Source organism: Drosophila ficusphila, unplaced genomic scaffold (genome assembly GCF_018152265.1).
Source record: "Drosophila ficusphila isolate 14025-0441.05 unplaced genomic scaffold, ASM1815226v1 contig_414, whole genome shotgun sequence".
Taxonomy (NCBI): Eukaryota; Metazoa; Arthropoda; class Insecta; order Diptera; family Drosophilidae; genus Drosophila; species Drosophila ficusphila.
This window is the reverse complement of record NW_025064328.1, coordinates 19789199-19806549: the sequence shown is the minus strand read 5'-3', so window position 1 is coordinate 19806549 and position 17351 is coordinate 19789199. Positions and strand designations below refer to the sequence as shown.

Sequence of the window (17351 nt, the reverse complement as noted above, 5' to 3'; positions counted from 1 at the left end):
ACCAATAATAATCATAATCATATAATAATAATAATCATAAGTTTTTACGGAGTACGGAAGTGTTAGGCTCTAGTTAAGTATTATATTTTTGTACAGCTGATAAAAAGAATTTCTTGCAAGTTTTATTCGTTACCAAAAAATTTCAACAGATTGTAATATATTGTTAATGGCGAGCCAAATTCAGTCTTTATGTTCTAGTTAGGTAATTCATATGTTTATGGTTGCCAAAAAGAATCGATTAATAATTTCCTTCATGGCCAAAAAATGACAACATAGCTGGCAATAAAATATTTTTGATAAATTATTCAGTTTATTGTACTTGATTGTGTAATGTCGTTGTGGTAGTAGATTGTTATTTTTTAATTTTTCTGAATTCGCAATGGGCTCGACAAGCTTTACAAAATGGTTGTTGCTTTACGGGTTTTAGCTAAACATTAACATTTTTAAATCATTTTTTAAACCTCAAAATCGGTGCTTTCGAGATACAATTTTATAAGTATATTTTCTGGTCTAACGATGTGTAACTTAGCTGGCAAATATTTTCGCAGATGAAATAGTGCTTTGCACCGCAGGAGGCACTGTGCCAAAAATTGTCCAATCCTAGGAACAGGCAGGCGTCTGAGCCATCTAAGTCGGACTTCGGTTCGTGTTTGGCCCACTGTGCGTAGGTTACGGGAATTCCAGTGCTCAACCAAGTCCAGATATAGGCGCGCTCCACTAGATTTGTGGCACCCAGCCAAAATGTCTTGTTTCCAAAGACCCTTTCTGAAAAGAGCTCTCACTTGAAGGAGGTTTCCACACTTAGGTACACTCTTACCATTCGAATTAACGTAGTCTAGGATTAGCTGATGGTTTTCCTCATTTCTGACAGTTGCCAAGACGGCACCGACTCTATTGCATATATGGTTAGCCTCAATCCAGGAGACCTGAAAACCGCTGAAATGTATTAAAGCATGTCCCCAGAAGCACTGTCTGAAAATCACCTTGGCAAAATTAGCCACGGAAAAATACGGATCGCACTGGTCCAGCGGATCGCACCTTGGAGCAAAGTTGGGAACCGATTTTACGGTGCTATTTAACGCTGTTGCCCAGAGTGGCAAACTACAGATGGCGAACAAAATGGCGAACATACTGAATTTGGCTCCTCCAAAATCGAAGTTATTTATATAGCCTCCGTCAAAAGATGTCTCATTAAAAGTAGCTCAAAAAGCCATTAGGCCACTCCAAATCGACAGAAACATTATCACAGGTTGCGCATTATTTCTAGGAAAATATAAAATTTTTATTCAATAGAAAAATTGTAAACGCTTTACAAACTTGTCCCAAATGCCTTACAGCGCTAGGTAGCTAAGCATATGATCGGGCCTAGACGCGGCCACTCTTAACAGTTAATAGTTATTAAATATATACTCAGGGTTTCTTTTGCTATACAAAACATTATTGAACAGACTCGTACTCGCACTAAACCTAAATTAATTTAAATAAACACTGACATGGGGAGCCCAAAGTCTGACTCGAGTAGCATACATAGGTGTATAGTCTTTGTAGATGGTACCTTAAGTTGTCTGACTCGAGCTCTTATTGATGAAAAGTTGGGATAAATAGATCGAACCGGCTTTACTAACTAACAATTTTGTGCTCCCAACGAGAAGAATTATTGTGATTTCTATTGCGGGGTTTCCTAACGATATTTCTACGCGGGGCAAGCCTAAGGAAAGTGAAGACAGCACAGATGGGATTTCTTTAAAAAGGTCTAACTTAAATATTGTTGACAAGACAATTTGCTCTGCTCCCTAATGTCTCCTTGATCTTGGATGGGTTGGACACAAAAGAGCTCAAAGACCAAAACATTTACCTGGTAGTCAATGGACAATTTAAAGGCATTCTGTTTAGTATTTGTTAAATATAAAAGTATATACAAATACTTTGAACACTGATCAACCATCAAATCAAACTTATTTCAATGTGCTAGTAAATTGTCACGCACAATTTTAATTACTATCTTTTTCTTGGCTCTGCGAAGGCTGAAACTTGTCCAAGCACTGTTTCCCTCACTAGCTAACATTTTGGTAGAGACCCACCGAACTCCTTATCTAAACTAGGAATATTCCCGTCACTTGACCACGAGTACAGCCCCGTCCCGCTGCCTCACTGGTAGTAGTCGCCGTACTGGTAGGTGGGCGGATGCTTGGACCCCTTCCCGTTCGGCTGGTAGAGGTTGTGGTGCGAGGAGGAGCGGAAGGCGTAGCTGGGCGTGGCAGTTTCTGGCCGGTTGTGGGCGGGCGAGTGGGCGCGGCGTGCCCTCCGCTCCTCGATGTTCGCCGGCCAGCGCTGGTGGCGGTGGGTCGAGTCTTCCGAGGAGCGCCGTCGGTGGTACCGCTTAGCCGGCGGAACGGATCCCGCAGGCGGCGGCGCCGCCGTCGGCAGCTGATGGCGGTAGCTGCTGTCGTCGCCGCTGCCCGCGCTGAAGTGCTCCGCCTGCCTGCGCAGGCGCTCGTCCACAGAGGAGTTGGGCGTCCCGTGAAGGTCGATCACGTCGCCGTGCGAGTTGCGCCGGGCTCTCTGCATGTCCATCTCCACGTCCTGGGGGTAGTTCTCGTAGGGGCTCCTCCGCTGTCGCTGGCGCTGCTGCTGCTCGTGTGCGTCCAGGCGGTGGCGCCACTCGGCCGCCGAGACCTGCTGGCCGTAGAGGTCCGGCTGCGCCTGGAACTGCGCCGCTCCCTGGCCGTAGATGTTCTGGTAGGAGGAGCGGCGCCAGCCGTCCTCGTAGCGCCGGCGCGGCGAGTCCCGCGCCACAACCTCCTCCTCGTTGGGGGCGGCCTGCTGCTGGCGGCGTTGCGATCGGCTGGAGCTGCTCTCGGAAGAGTCCTCGCCCGAGGTGCCCAGGCCCAGGTCCTTCTCGTCCACGCCGTAGGCCTTGTACGGGGCTCCCAGGAAGCCCTTGGTGCCGTAGGGTCCGTTGATGCCCATGGTGGGGTACTGCATGTAGTAGGACTGCGAGAAGGGCTTCTCCAGCTGGCGGTCCTCCGGGCCCTCGTCCACCTCGGCGTCGCTGCCGTCGTCCATTCCCGTCCAGGTGAGACAGGATCCGGGTCCGAACAGGGAGAGCAGCACGGGCAGCAGGAAGAGGCCGTGCATGGCTCCGAAGAAGATCACGAGGAAGACCATCTTGAAGAAGACCAGGAAGATGTAGCTCTGGGCCAGCAGCAGGGCCACGATGCCCAGTATCGTGGAGCTGGAGCCCTGGACGATCGGCAGACCGAGGGAGTGAAGGGCCTCGCGGACGCGGGCCTTGGGACTGCGCTTCTTCGAGGACATGTACGTGTAGCAGATGTGAGCGGTGAAGTCCACGGAGAAGCCAATGCACATGATCAGGTTGATCATCGAAATGGAGTCGAGGTTGACGTCCCACAAGGCCATGTAGCCAGCGACGCCCAGTTCAATGGAGATGACCGAGAAGGCCACCCACAGGGAGCACAGGATGTTGGGGATGAAGACGAAGGAGATGATCATCATGATGATGGCTCCGATCACCATCGCCTGCAGCGAGACCGGTCGCACCAGCTCGAACTGGTCGAAGAAAACGAAGTAGGGGTGGAAGATCGAGGCATTCAGCGGCGAGTCCTTGCAGATCTTGCGCAGATCCCGCACCATCTCCTTCTCGTGATTGGTGTCCGTGATGTTGACCGCCTGGATGAGGAACCGCGAGGCAATGATCTGCGTTTCCTCGTCGTTGAAGCGCACGTCCAGCGAGAACGGGTTTCCGGGAAAGAGCCAGTGCTCCTTCACCGTCTCGATGAAAGTCTGCTCATCGTCCACGGTCACGTTGAGCAGCTCGTTGTTGCGCTCCAGGAAGGAGAGGAACGAGCGCAGCCAGGACTCCGTGTAGCGCCTGGAGGTCACGTACGAGGTGTGTTCCAGGGTGCTGGTCAGGTTCTCCACCTGCTCCTGCACCAGGGGATCCGAGTAGTTCAGCGGGCCGGCGATAATGACCTGCGATCAGAACAAACCAGATAAATCAGAACGGAAAAGCTTTAACACCTTAATTTATAAACAGGTTCTACATAGTTGTCTCCAGCTCTGTAACCCACCTGCATTCTGTAGGGGAACTCGCGGTAGTAGTCGTCCTCGCGGTCGAAGAACTCCACCGAGTAGGAGTCCTCCCGGGACAGCTTGCGGCGTTCGAGGCCCTCCTTTATCTGGGTGATTCCGTAGCAGGCGCCCACCAAGTAACTGGCAAAGGCCAGGATGATGATCACCTTGCACCACTTGTTGTTGATTACCGCGGCCAGCTTGTCCTTGAAGAAGGCCATCAGCATGTGGTCCTTGTTGTCGATGGGGTTGTCCGGATCGTTGGGGTCGATGCCGCCCGCCATGATCGCTTTGTAGAGGAAGTTGCGCTTCTCTGCGGGCCGAAGAAACAATAGAAAGAGGTGTTGTAAGACAAGTTCCCATTGGCCTCAATTTCAGCGGCACTTGCAGTGGTAAGACTGCGCCTAGTCTGGTTGTTCATGTCTCATGATCAAGTTCATGTTGCAGCTGCTGGTGTTAAGCCATCTAAACTCAGACTACTTCGATCCGGTTGTGGTGCTGTCCACATTTCAGCTAGCCAACTAGACCTTGCAGCATGCACACTTAACTAACTGATTTTCACCGCAAAAACAATTTTCGGATTTCATCACCTTTGAATGGATTATGAATTGCCAAATAAAAACAGAATCCAATTGAAATACCATTGCTCACGTTTTTCGAACAAGGTTACGCCACCCAGAAAGGTGGTGCTAGGGCCTCGATTTTAGGTAACAGTTTGGTGAAAATAAGCAAAAATTTGTATTTTTGTATTTTTATATCCAAGAGCGCATGAAAGTCATCAATAAAACCTCACGCGCTGGCAGAACAACAATAGGTGCCGATCCCCGAATCCGACAGTTCACTCACCTTTGATTGCAACCGACATGGGCTGAACCCGGCAGCCGAAAATGGAATGCAGATTCTTCCGCTCCCTGTAGCCCGAGATGGCCATGCAGGCGGCAAAGAAGGTGATGTGCCACAGGAACGTGAAGCAAACGGCGAAGACCGAGTACGTGCAGAAGATCCTGACCGACCGAAAGGGACTGATGATGCCGATCAAAAACGAAATGAAGTCGGTGACCGAGGTGATCGTGATCGATACGGCCGCCTCGGACATCATGAGACCCATGCGTTCCGCCACCGGCATTTTGGCCTTGGTGCGTCGCCAACCCGCCAGCATTACAAATGTGTCATCAATGCCGATACCTGCGATGTAGAACAAATAGTTTAAGACTAGGTGCAACGATGTGAAATTCATGTCATGCTCACCGATCATCAGGAAGGGCGCAGCCAGATTTATGCCAATAAACTCAATGCCGCAGTACATGGCCAGGCCAAAAGCTGCCAGCGTGGCCATAATAGCTGACACATTGCCCATGAGACCCAGAAAGGGCTTCGACCGCACTGCATCGCCCATCATGCAGGTGATTACGCTAAAAGTTCGAAATAGAAGCGTTATTTAAATCAAACTAAGTGTCACTGATGAGACGAACCTAAACAAACCCATGAGCAGAAAAGTCGAGCTGAAGTAGGGCACCACCGTCTTGGTGTTCTTCTCGAGTTCATGGTCCAAAGTGCGGGACGCAAAGTACGAGACCGAAATGTGCTTGAAGTAGCCCGAGTTCTCCGCCTTGCCAACCACCCTGAGGAAGGTCTCCTCCCATTCAGCACCTCTGTAAAAGAACCATTAGTTGTCGTCTGAGAGCCTTACTTTACTGTACTCACTTGGCATCCTGACGTTTGGTGTCGGCGGTGACGAAGTACACTAACTGAATGGCGGGAACACTGATCACATGGTTGTCCTCAGTTAGCTTGGTGCCCCCGAAGAAGACAGGGAACAGGTGGGCATCCCACGTGACTGGATTGAACATAAAAGGAAACGTCAGATTAAGCTGACCGGCTTCGATCTAAAATCAGAAAATGATTAGAACGAGTGAACAAAATAAAAACATTCTGTGGTCATGGTAAAATAGAGTACTCTTTACTTACATCATCCATCAGCGCATCCAGGTTGAGGATGTCGTTCTCAAAGCACTCGTTCTCCCAGCGGGCACAGTTGTCCTTGTAGGTGTACGTGTCTCCGTCGTAGGTGGTGGTCGCATTCTGGATGAGGTTGTCCAGCTGACGCAGCTCCTGGAACACCTCGCGCCGGATCATGTTGTCGTCGCCATCTTTCGTTATCACTATGACTCGCCCGAAGCGGCCTGAAAGTGCAGACGGATGTCGGATTAGCCGCGGTGACCATGGTTAAGTCCCCAGAAAACAGAAAACAGTTGGCAAACAATTGGTGACTTTGCGGACTTAGGCTTGAAGGCTAATGTGGTTGGTGGCTGCTGCTGTTACCCACACGCCGATGCGTGACAATAATTTTAATTGAGTTTCATTGGCTTTTGGTTTCGATCGATTATTTCGCTTGTGCTTCTGCTTGCCCGTTTATCGCACTTCCACTTTGTATTAGCTGATTGTCCCAATCGTTATTTGTATTTAATGCGCCATAACAAATGCAGCCTCGTGTGCTTGCGTCACAGAATTGATGATATTGGATATGTACATAAGCCCAACTACCCCACATTGAGAATTTAGCAAACGTGATCACGAATATTCATGTTCCACAATATAATAATTAAATTTGTAATTAATATTATCTCATACTATTACACCTAATATAATAATACGAATTAAATATAATTCCGGGGTACCTAAGACTTCGACTCATAAGCTTTGATTTCTATTGTGAATGAACTTGAAGCTGATAAAATATTAAACGCCATCAGAAAACCACGCACGTTGTACCGACATTTTTTGTTATGAATGGTGTACAATATTGAACAAAGACAACCTCCAATGGTAGCGGCCCCAATAAACCAGAAGTCTTTTCAATTCATCAAACGAGTTAAAGAGTCAAAAAAGTTAGTTTTTCCTTACTTCTTCGGACAATTTCACGTCACTCAAAAAATGAAATGAAATGCAACAATTTATTTCTGATAATAGAGGAAAACAAATATCCGGAAAACACTTCCGGCACCAGGATCACCAAGCAACAGTAATATATTTGTGTAACTTTCAACTATTTATCGGGTACATAAACTTGTATGTATGTAGCTTATTTCGGTGGGCTAACAAAGCGACTAATTTAATTATTTTTTCGGATTTTCTTCGGTTGCGCCTCATAAACAAATTTCCTAAAGACAGGGGAAAGTTGCAGCCTGCACGCCTCTTGTGGCACATTTGGCCAAAGTGCAACCGAAGCGGAGCACTGAGCTTGGTGGCTAACTGGTCGTAACCGACTAAATGCGGTCTAGATACACCGTGGAGCCATCAGCCAACAGCGATCGCGTGGATGTGTATCTGCACGGATCGCTGGCGGCTTGTGGCCTCCACACACTCGACGGGTTTTTTGTGGCTCAGCTGTCTATTGCCAAGCGAATGTCCCAACAAAGTTCAATGATGAGTCGAATCGGAGTTAGCGTCTTCGTTGAATATAGATGCCCGCGTATATTGCATCCCAGAGCTCGTCACAGTTTACAGTCAGATGCACTGATCTCCATGCATCTCAGTCCGAGAACTGTTCAGTGCACATCGAGTGCATTTTCGCAGAATGGGGCTAATGATTTCGAAAGCACAATTGCAATTGCTCTTTTTGAGCAGCAAACATTTATACATTCCTACGAGGCTTTAGCAAATGAACTTTATTTCGTTCGCAGCTCATTTCGCTTAGCGCGCACGTTTCTCCCTTCTTTGGGTTCCACAAGGTCCGAATTGCCTAATTTTTTGCAACAGGCAATTAAGCTCGGCTAAACGCGTGAAAAACCAAAGCCTAATTTATTCAAATGATTAGTGTTAGGTAAGCCAACCACTGCACCTCTCAGTTCGCGTTAATAAAAATTGACTTTGTGCACACATTCAAAACACACCCCGACGTCTAATTGGGAAGGGCCCCCAGTAAATCAGTCATGGAAAAGTGAGTGTAAAACTAAAAAGAAAGACATTCCTGTTAAAAGTCTCCAAAGAACCCAATTATTTTTAAATTTAAACATTACAGGTTATTAAAGGAAACACTATTTTTATAAAGCCGGAACCCCTTCTACAAAGTCATATTTTCAAATGGGGTTATACTTTTTTTAGAGTTACTATTTAGTAAATAGAAAGTACGAGCATAGAGGTTTTACCATTTTTTTTGCGATTGGGTATCACCAAATTTTTTCCTTTAATCGTTTTATTTTACCTTTTGAGGGTTTTATTGCAAGTTTTTGATTTTTAGATAATTGGTTTAAATCTAGTGCAGGTTTAATTGATTTCCCATATACAATTTATTATGTATCTTTAATTTTTTAATTGGGTTATCCGAAAAATGTTGGCCACTTCTATCGCCCCAACTGTTCAAGTTTGGATGGCTCTATGTAATTTTGCAATTATGCTGTACTATACTAAAGTTAGCTTTTGACATTGTTGAATCTGCAATTATTACTAATGTTTCTGTTGTTACTGTTTTTGTTGTTTGTTGCTGGTGATGGTTGTTTTTGCCCAATAAACCATTTAGCGAAGTTAATAGCCTGTAAAACGGAGCCGAGTTCAAGACCTCAATAAAAGCCAAGATATTATGTCTCCATCTCAGCCGTGTGCTGAAATTATTTATTGCACATTTGAGCTGAGAGTCAACGGAGGGCGGAGTCGAGGGAAAACAGATTAGGCTGGGATGGGAATGGAAAAGCGTCGGGAAGCCAACGAACAGCCCCATTCGTCAAGGTGCAAAAATGGGGAAACGTTTAATTGCGAGGTGTGAGCCAAAGCTAATTTCACTTGGCCAATGTTTGCCGCGGTAGTCACTAAGTGCACACTTTTGCCGCCACTTACCCGGTCTTGTAATACGCCCGACATTGAAGCGATGCGTATAATTCACTTTGAAGTACTGCTCAACTATGGCACGCTCAGTCTTGCCCTCCCCCGCAATGGGCGAGAATAGGTACTCGGGATCGATTTGGTACTTCAGCTGCTGGTACCTGTGGGGTGGAGTTTCAAGTTTAGACAGTGGCTGGCAGCACGGACCTCGGTCCACTCACCCCGTCATGCACAGCAAGGTCAGCAGCACCGGAATGATAATAAAGTATCCAGGGTGCTTGGCTATGCATATTCCCAGATGGTAGAACGATTTGTTCAATGTCTTATCGACACACGATATGCCGCACGTCATCTGCAATGGAAAAGAACGATACGTTAGCTCAGCTATACTTCTGCTAAGAAAAGTCTACAGAAATCTTAATCCCATCTTCAACTAAAAGTCTCAAGTCGCGTGCACGCCGAACCCTAATGAGATTTGTCTGGTGAAGGTGAAAAAAAAACTGCGAAGGCACGATTTAAGTCTCTATGATATATATTAGTATCGCTAAATGTATCTGTGTACAGACAGATATGTGTACTGCGTGCCAGTTGCCGTGTCTACTTGGCTTTGTTCATCGACACCTTCAACTTAAACTTTAGACACGCATTGTTTTTGGTCACCTCACTTTGCTGCTGTTTGTCTAAACGAATCTCAACAAATGCCCTTGTTCATCTCTGCCTCGCCGAACACCAGCAAACCGAAAGCACATAAATATAAGGAAACCCCTAATAATGTTCATTAACACGGTTAAAGAACTCAAGTACGCAGCAATAACATTTTACCGCAATTAGATGTTAAAAAAATTACATCAGAAGTGGATTAAAAGTGAAACAAAAAATTAAATCGCCCCCGGGTGGACTCGAACCACCAACCTTTCGGTTAACAGCCGAACGCGCTAACCGATTGCGCCACGGAGGCAGCTGTTTCTCTGTTGGCGCATGTTCTATTCAAACCGACTGAGCTTGCGTTGTAACTGCTGTTGGGCTCTCGGAAAAAATTAAACTGCTAAGCAGTTCTTATTAGAACTTATTTATGTTATTATTTGATTTGGTCCCTTTTTGTGCGTGCTGACAAATTTAGTACATTTTTCGGTGATGACGTGGCCTCCGTGGCGCAATCGGTTAGCGCGTTCGGCTGTTAACCGAAAGGTTGGTGGTTCGAGTCCACCCGGGGGCGACTCTAGCTTTTTTTTGCCTCATTTCTCAAAATATTATGTTTAGGGAGGCATTCATTTTTACGGATAATTTCGATAGAGTACAATTTTAATTTTTAAATACTGATTCAATACTGATAAAGTGTTCGTTTTTTACTATGAAGTCGTTCTCAGCAATGGACATTTAATGTTATAATAAATATTGGTGTTTTTTTGCGATGCGCAATTTGCTTGGGACATTTATCATGCCAAACACAGTCTGTCACAAGCCAATTTGGGCACATAGGAACTTTGAATAAGTAGGCACAAAGGATTAGAGCACTTAACATATGTACATAGAACATTAGCGATGTCATCAACAGCCAACGAAAGACAAAAACATTTAAAAACCATTTAAACACAAAGTCAAGAAAAATTACAGAGGAACCTGACGCAGATGAAGCACCGACAGTCAGACATTTGCTCTTGAAGTGTTAATTTCTGATCATTGCGCCCAAACTATAATCCACATCGCTTGTTGCATGCTGAGCGGCAGACCGAAAAATTCGATTTGTCGAGCAGCCAAGACACGTAAAGTTTATACAAGTTTACTTTCCATTTTTTCCGTATGGGGTTCAACGACAACTGACGCTGCACTTTTACCAAATTGTAACAATCTTGTTTTGCTTTTCTACAGTAAGCACTGAGATTACAACACGGCCAAGCTGAGTGCTTTGGCCTGCGCTTAAGTCCAGCACTTTGCTCGCCAAATTGAGTCACGCAGCTGTCTCAAGGTTATAGCTCTGACTTCGCTCCCAACTTTGACTTCAGGCGCCCGACCCTCCGTTGACATAACGGTTCATTATGTCAAAAAGATTTAATAAATAAGACGGTCGCCCTCTTCATGCCAGCTGCGTAGGTTTTTCTCAGCTTGAAAGGTGTTAGCAACTAAATATTTGCGCTGATAAACTTGGAAAACGGATTTTGTATGTGTTAATTGCCTGGAAGTGAGTTGAAAACGGAGCACAAAGTGTCTACCAGCTCCTATTACCAATTAATACGTCGTCAATGAGGGCCTCAACCTCCAAAGCCGTTATGCAAAAGTTAAATATAAATGTTGTACAATATGGGTAAGCTCACATAACAAACAGCTTCAGATTCGGTTCAAAATCCATTAATGAACTTTACAAATGCATGTCGCAAGATCGGTGGGACCTGGGCTGCCCGAAGTCGACTCATCAACGCTTCAATTTTCATAATCATTGGACTCCCCCTTTTTTCTCCAGCCCAACAGACTTTACCCAGGTGTGCGTTTGCGGCTGATATTAAATGTGCCCGAAAAAATACATCTGTACAATATGCAATATCATACTGTTTTCCTTGTATTCGTTATGACTAACGCGATTTTTTTGTGGCATCATGTGAAAATGGTGGTGAAGCTGAATCAAAAAATTCAATTTCGATCGCCACCTGAGTCAGTGGCTATGTACACAAGTCGGTGCCTTGAACAAGCTCGAACTGCGTGCCAAGAAAACAGATTTGTGTCGGGCACTTCCCCTCCTGAAAGCTGTCAACTGGTGCCATCTAAGACCAGAGTTTTTTGACTTTAAGTTGCGCATAATTTCTAGGTCAAGTCTGGTTGATTTAATGCGGATTCTTTGCTTTTGCCAACCCAATTTTTTTATATGCATATCATTTTTATTAATGCTCAACTAAATGCGAATGCTTAGCCTGGGATCGGAATGCGATTCAAAAGCTTTTACGTTTTGGCCCGCGAAAGTTGATGACCAAAATAAGTTCGTCTCTTCAGTCTTTTGTTTTGTTGTTTTTACTTTCTGTGTCGAACCATTTGACTTTTTATTGTTTGCTTTCTGGCTGTCTTTTGTTAATGTATTTTTCATTTCTCAAATTGATGGCTCTCCTAAAGAATTTTAGTCGCCTACCAATACGCTGTTTTTCTCTTTTTGGGTCAAGTAAAAGTAGGTATAGTTCCTGGTCTATGCATTTCCTGAATTTCTTCTTTTCTGTGAAGATTCAGTTACCTTTCTATCTGACCCATTACGATCACTATTTGTCAAACACTTCTCACCCGTTCTTAGCCAACTGGGATTTTTCGCCAGTTAACTGACACATTTTCATCACCGCCTTAATCACTGTTTGCTCGGCTTACATAACTCCCGGTTTTGTCCAGCCCCGATTAAATGTTTGTTGCTGCCGCTGTTGCCTGGCTTAAGGGGGGAAATACAATTAGAAGGCCTGAAATGAGGGCTATCTTTGGGAGTGGATTGCAAGTAGAGTATTAAATGAATCTTAGTGATTCTTTTTGCATGTTATTGGGTAATTATTGAGCAATAAAAATCAGTCAAGTTTTTTGAAAAATATTGTAATTAAGCCCATTTATGATCAATAATGTGGAGTCGTGTTTTTAGGGAAGGACTTTGCGCCGTGCAGTCTCCAGGTCCAGGATCACGACTTAAACAAAAAACAGCAACTGGGCTTTAAACTTAAAGGTACAGCGCACACCATGAATTAAAAAATATTTAAAAAAAATTATTTTTCCATTAAAAAATTTTAGGTTAAAAAAAAAATTTCAAAAATAACGATTTTTTTTTTAGTTTGATTGTAAAAAAAAACATGTTATAACAGACAAATATGAAAAACCGTTATATTCATGGTGTGGAGAATTTAATTTCAAACATAATGCAAAAAACCGCATTCGATTAAAATAAAATCTCTGACCTGTACATTGCACGGCGACTTTGAAAACACGACTTTTCAGGAGAAGCGTTTAAAGTTTACTTTTGTGCATGTCCGCCATATGACACACCCTCACTAAATTACGTATAACTCTGAAAATAAGTACCGGACGGCTTTATGCTTTTAAAGGCTTACTCCCAGATATATTTGGAGTACATTAAGCCAAAAAAAAATTTTTCGAAAAAAAAAAAATTCTAATTGTATTTCCCCCCTTAAACAATTTATATAATGCATATTTACAGGCAGAAGAAGAAGAAACAGAAGGAGGCGAAAAAACGAGCAGCGCAAAAATTGATTGCGAGCAAAGCGAATGCAAGCTTTTGGCGAGTTTTTCTTTCTGGCCAAGTCAACAACTTTCACTTTTGTGCGTTGCGGTGGCGCAAAACATAAATGCCGAAAAATTACCAAATTAATATTAATTAATATTTAAATATATTTTGCTATTGGCGATTCGGCTTGAATATGTTGTCTTGTTATTATCTACTTGTCCGTGGGTTTTGCCTCAAACAAATTTAGGTCAAGTCATTGAAGTAGAACACAAGAGCGATTGATGACCTTAGCGCGTGGGAGTGACACATTGACAAAAATATTTATAATTACTGTGCTAGCCCGGCTTAAGCCGATTCAGTTATAGCTACAAATTTATAAAAACAACACTACGCTTTTGGGCCACATTTTGTCAGCCGAAAAAAAGGTCGCTTACAATTGAAATTGGTTGCCACACAATGGCTTGCAATGAATTTTAATTAGTTTACTTTGGGGCTAAACGGTCAACATTGAAAGCCTGAACAGAATTCGGTTGTTTTAGGGTGGAGGTGTGAAGGAGAAGCGGCGGTCCGGGGTGTGGGCAGCCGAGTTCTGCCTCGAGGCAGAAGCCAAGATAAAAATTCACTTTCTACTTTTTCTGCGCCTCTTGGCCGACTGACTAACCGAGTGGATTGAATGGACTGGACGGAGCGGGAGCGGGAGCGATTCCAGCGGCATGCGTTCAGCCTGGAACTGGGTCACACTGACACTCAACTCTTGGCTTAAACACAAAGTCACACACATGAACACTAGGTGGCCGCTTTCAATTTGAATTCGGCTTTTTGATTTGTTTGCTTTGCATTAATTAACCATTTACCTGGCGAGTTGTTTAAGAAAACGTTTTGATTTTGAATTTATCGTCTCTTTGTTTAGTCACAGATCTGTAGGTCAGTGGATCAGAGTCCTCAAGTATCTTTATCTGATTTAATTCATTAAATACAGTTTTAGCAGTGATTTAAAGGAAATTAGGTGTTTTAGGAATTAATCAAGTGTCAATGGTTTCCGGTGTTCCTTTAGTGGCCGCATTTTTACCATTTTTACCATTGTAGATTCACGGACTCTATTCTCTTCTTATTTCTATTATTTCTTTGTACCCAAAGAATGACAGTCCCCTAACTATTAGCTTTAAGAAACGCATCGTGGAATACCTATTAAACCAATCTCGTTCTAAGATTAACTAAGTAATTATTTGAGCGAAGATAAGTCGTTTCCATAACTCGCACTTTCTCGATCACTTTTACTAGATTGCTGGAGTCACTTTCCTTGGAGATTAGTTAATTATGACAGAGTTTTTCCGGCCATTAACGACAAGTTAATGAATCGACCAATTGACACACAGACGACGGCAAAAACTCACATGCCAAACGACAAAAAATCGAAAACTGACTCTCTGAGAAGAAATGGCGGTGAAGACACAAAGAGAAAGAAGCGGAGAAAGAAAAAGAAAGTGCAAGGCTGATCGCATATCATATGTACAACCCATATGGGTACGTGGGGCCGTTTGTAACGGCATTTCTGAACTGAAACCAGCTGAGGGCTTCTGAGCGCAGAGGGACAGAGACAGCAGTCACTTTTCCTTTCAGCCGCCCCCCGCTTTCCCGCCTTCCCGCTTTCCCACCTCTTTACCTATTTCACTATAATTAGCTTGCTCGGGCACTTAGCTAAATTTACAATGCTTAGGAATGAACATCAGCATGGAGCTTCTCGTTTTCACAACATTCGTTTGCCGTTAATCATTTAAGCAAACATTCAATTATATTTTGCCTGAATTTTAGCAAATTATGAGCTGCTTGTGGAGTTGCTAATTGAAACCCGTGAAAGACTAATGGAGCAATAAAACTGAATCGTGTGTAATCATACATACTGCTGTGTCTGCGTACATTAAGAAATTTTCCAAATAAAATGAAAATCCCCGCAGTGAAACCAGTTCAAAGCGGTTTGGTTTCAAACTACCTGTAACTCTATCAGGCTCAAAATAAGGGGGAAAATCCATATACCTGCGGCTTTTCCGGCTCAAAGACCGACATGCTCAACTGTACGTAGATGCCGAATGTGATTCGCTTAGCGCCGATTTAACCTTGAGCATCGGTGAACCCGTCATATGAAAATCGATAATGGGCAATCGATGGGCCAATCAACCGGTTTCCTTTCTGCCGCCAATTTCACTTGAACTTTCATTAACTGGGCCGAGAAACTCCCTCGGTTATGTTTGCAACCTGGTGCCAGGTCCATCCGCCAAACCGGATCACCAAAGTTTAGTTTATGTAACCACACTTGCTTTCGAGTTGTATCCGAGTCCAAAAATGCCAACACATGTTAGAGGGGCATCCGCAGTTTCCGACGAGGTGGTCTATTGGCCAATATATTTACATATTTTCCTTGCTCATTTTCCAGACGAATTTGAGCAGTGATTTTTGATCAGTGCCCCACTTTTTGTGTTTCAGGTGTGAGTTATTTCAATTGTAAGCTGCAATTGAAGCCGCTCTCAATTCGAGTTTCTTTAATTTGCCTGTCAAAAGTTTTGAGTTTCGTTTTCGTCCGCCGATACAAATTAAAGACCCGAGCAAGTTGGACTTGGCCCGCAGTGGCGGATTATTGTTGCAATTGCACTTGTAGTTTGGAAAATCGGCAATTAGATTTTATTGCTGATGCGAAAATAGAAAAACCTGTACACTCAACTTTTCGACTCGAAATACGTTTGCACTTGCCACCCCGACATAAACTGCCCATTGTTAATAATTTTTCTTGTTTCTTATATGCTTTTGATTAATTTATGTACGGATTTTCATCAACGCAGCGGGATAACTGGCCAACTTTTCTTCTATTGTAGTTCAAATTGTGTACACAGAGAAAATAAAATAACTATTGTAAATAAAAGCAAACCGATATCCGAAAAAATTTTTATCTTTTCAAAACCTCTTAAAAGAGGCGCCATTTCATAATCAAAATTTGTTAACAAATATTTTTTAGTGGTATGTATGAATGTGTCGAGAAATTGCTATGTTATTTTCACGTTGAACTTTAAAAACTATTTATTGTATCTTGCAGCTTTAAGAGATATTTAATCTTATTTTTCATAACTACGCACTTTTCAGAAAAACATTCCGAAGCGCAATTGCCATGGCTTTTGTTCAATAAACACAGTGAATAGGGTTTCAACCCCCGAACAGCAACCCCCGAGAGAAAAATTCTGCGCAACTATCATTTCTACTGCTCCATCATCAGGAAGCAGCGACGAGAAAATACCACCGTGAACAGCACTTACCTTGTGACACTGATATTTTTGACTTTATTGTTTGGCTTCGTATCCAAGATGATGTTTCCCTTGCAAACTAATTTCGCGTGGAGTAGTTTCCAGCAGTTTCGTTGAACCAGCAAACAATTCGCAAGCCTTTTAATTGCACTCGGCTTTGCGTGCTGCGCCTTTCACACAATTTCTTAATGATCTTTCAAAAATTGCACACTCTTTGCACTGCATTCGGCCATCGTATTTTGTGTTATTCCACCTGACGGGCGCGGATCGAAAAGAAAAGAAATGAAACGGAGGCGGAGCGCCACGACGACCGCTGACTTTGAGACCGAATAACGGACTGAGAGATCCCCTCCGACTCAAGATCTCGCCTTGGGGATCGCAGATCGCGGATCGCGGCTTACGGATCACTGCTGCATACGTATGAATTCGAATTCGGCATCCGTTAACGGGCCAACGGATCAGCTCGGCGCTATTTTCGACGCCTTTGTCCACCGATAAATTAACTTTGATTGGTGTTCTTGCTGCCTCGGAAAGAAAGAGGAAAGTCCGCACACACGACCGCCTCGCACGACGTAACGGAAACGAATGAGGCTTACGTTGATACGTCGAGCTCTCGCTGCGCTCAGCCACGGCTTGGCTCTCACCTGTTGCGCTCGATCGGCGAGTCGCTCTCTTTCGCAGTTCCTCGCACTCTCATTCTCCCAGGTAAGTGCACCGGTTTGCAGCGGTTCGCACGAATTTTGGGAAAAATCTGTGCCTCTCCTCTGCGTTGATTACCGTATACCTGTTTTCATCCCCAGGTGCGGTGCGCTCGTGTTTCTGCTGCAGTCTGAAGGTCGCATTTTCGCTCATTAATCGCCACTTTCTTCTGCGCCTGCGCAAAAGTTTTATGGAAATTACCGCCGCGGGTTCAGGTGAATTTCGGCAGGTTTTAATGCTGTCCTAAGGCCGAT

The 17351-nt window shown here is 44.0% G+C and overlaps 2 protein-coding genes and 2 non-coding genes across 4 annotated transcripts; 1 reads left to right on the top strand and 3 right to left on the bottom strand.

The window, feature by feature from the left end:
• Positions 1-288: 288 nt before the first annotated feature.
• Positions 289-1130, bottom strand: LOC108094196 (macrophage mannose receptor 1). Its single transcript, XM_017194649.1, has 3 exons — positions 984-1130; positions 818-926; positions 289-765 (listed from the first exon to the last, which is right to left on the bottom strand). The coding sequence occupies exons 1-3, from the start codon at positions 1128-1130 to the stop codon at positions 491-493; spliced, it is 531 nt and encodes a 176-aa protein (XP_017050138.1). The 3' UTR covers positions 289-490.
• A 148-nt stretch (positions 1131-1278) lies between these two features.
• Positions 1279-16997, bottom strand: LOC108094315 (patched domain-containing protein 3). The gene is made up of 10 exons (XM_017194844.2): positions 16411-16997; positions 9132-9262; positions 8926-9071; positions 6061-6275; positions 5797-5978; positions 5565-5744; positions 5341-5504; positions 4939-5277; positions 4092-4405; positions 1279-3993 (listed from the first exon to the last, which is right to left on the bottom strand). The coding sequence occupies exons 2-10, from the start codon at positions 9260-9262 to the stop codon at positions 2149-2151; spliced, it is 3516 nt and encodes a 1171-aa protein (XP_017050333.1). The 5' UTR covers positions 16411-16997; the 3' UTR covers positions 1279-2148.
• On the bottom strand, positions 9795-9868 carry Trnan-guu. The gene has a single exon. It is a non-coding gene; the product is annotated as a tRNA-Asn (tRNA).
• On the top strand, positions 10053-10126 carry Trnan-guu. The gene has a single exon. It is a non-coding gene; the product is annotated as a tRNA-Asn (tRNA).
• Positions 16998-17351: the final 354 nt, after the last annotated feature.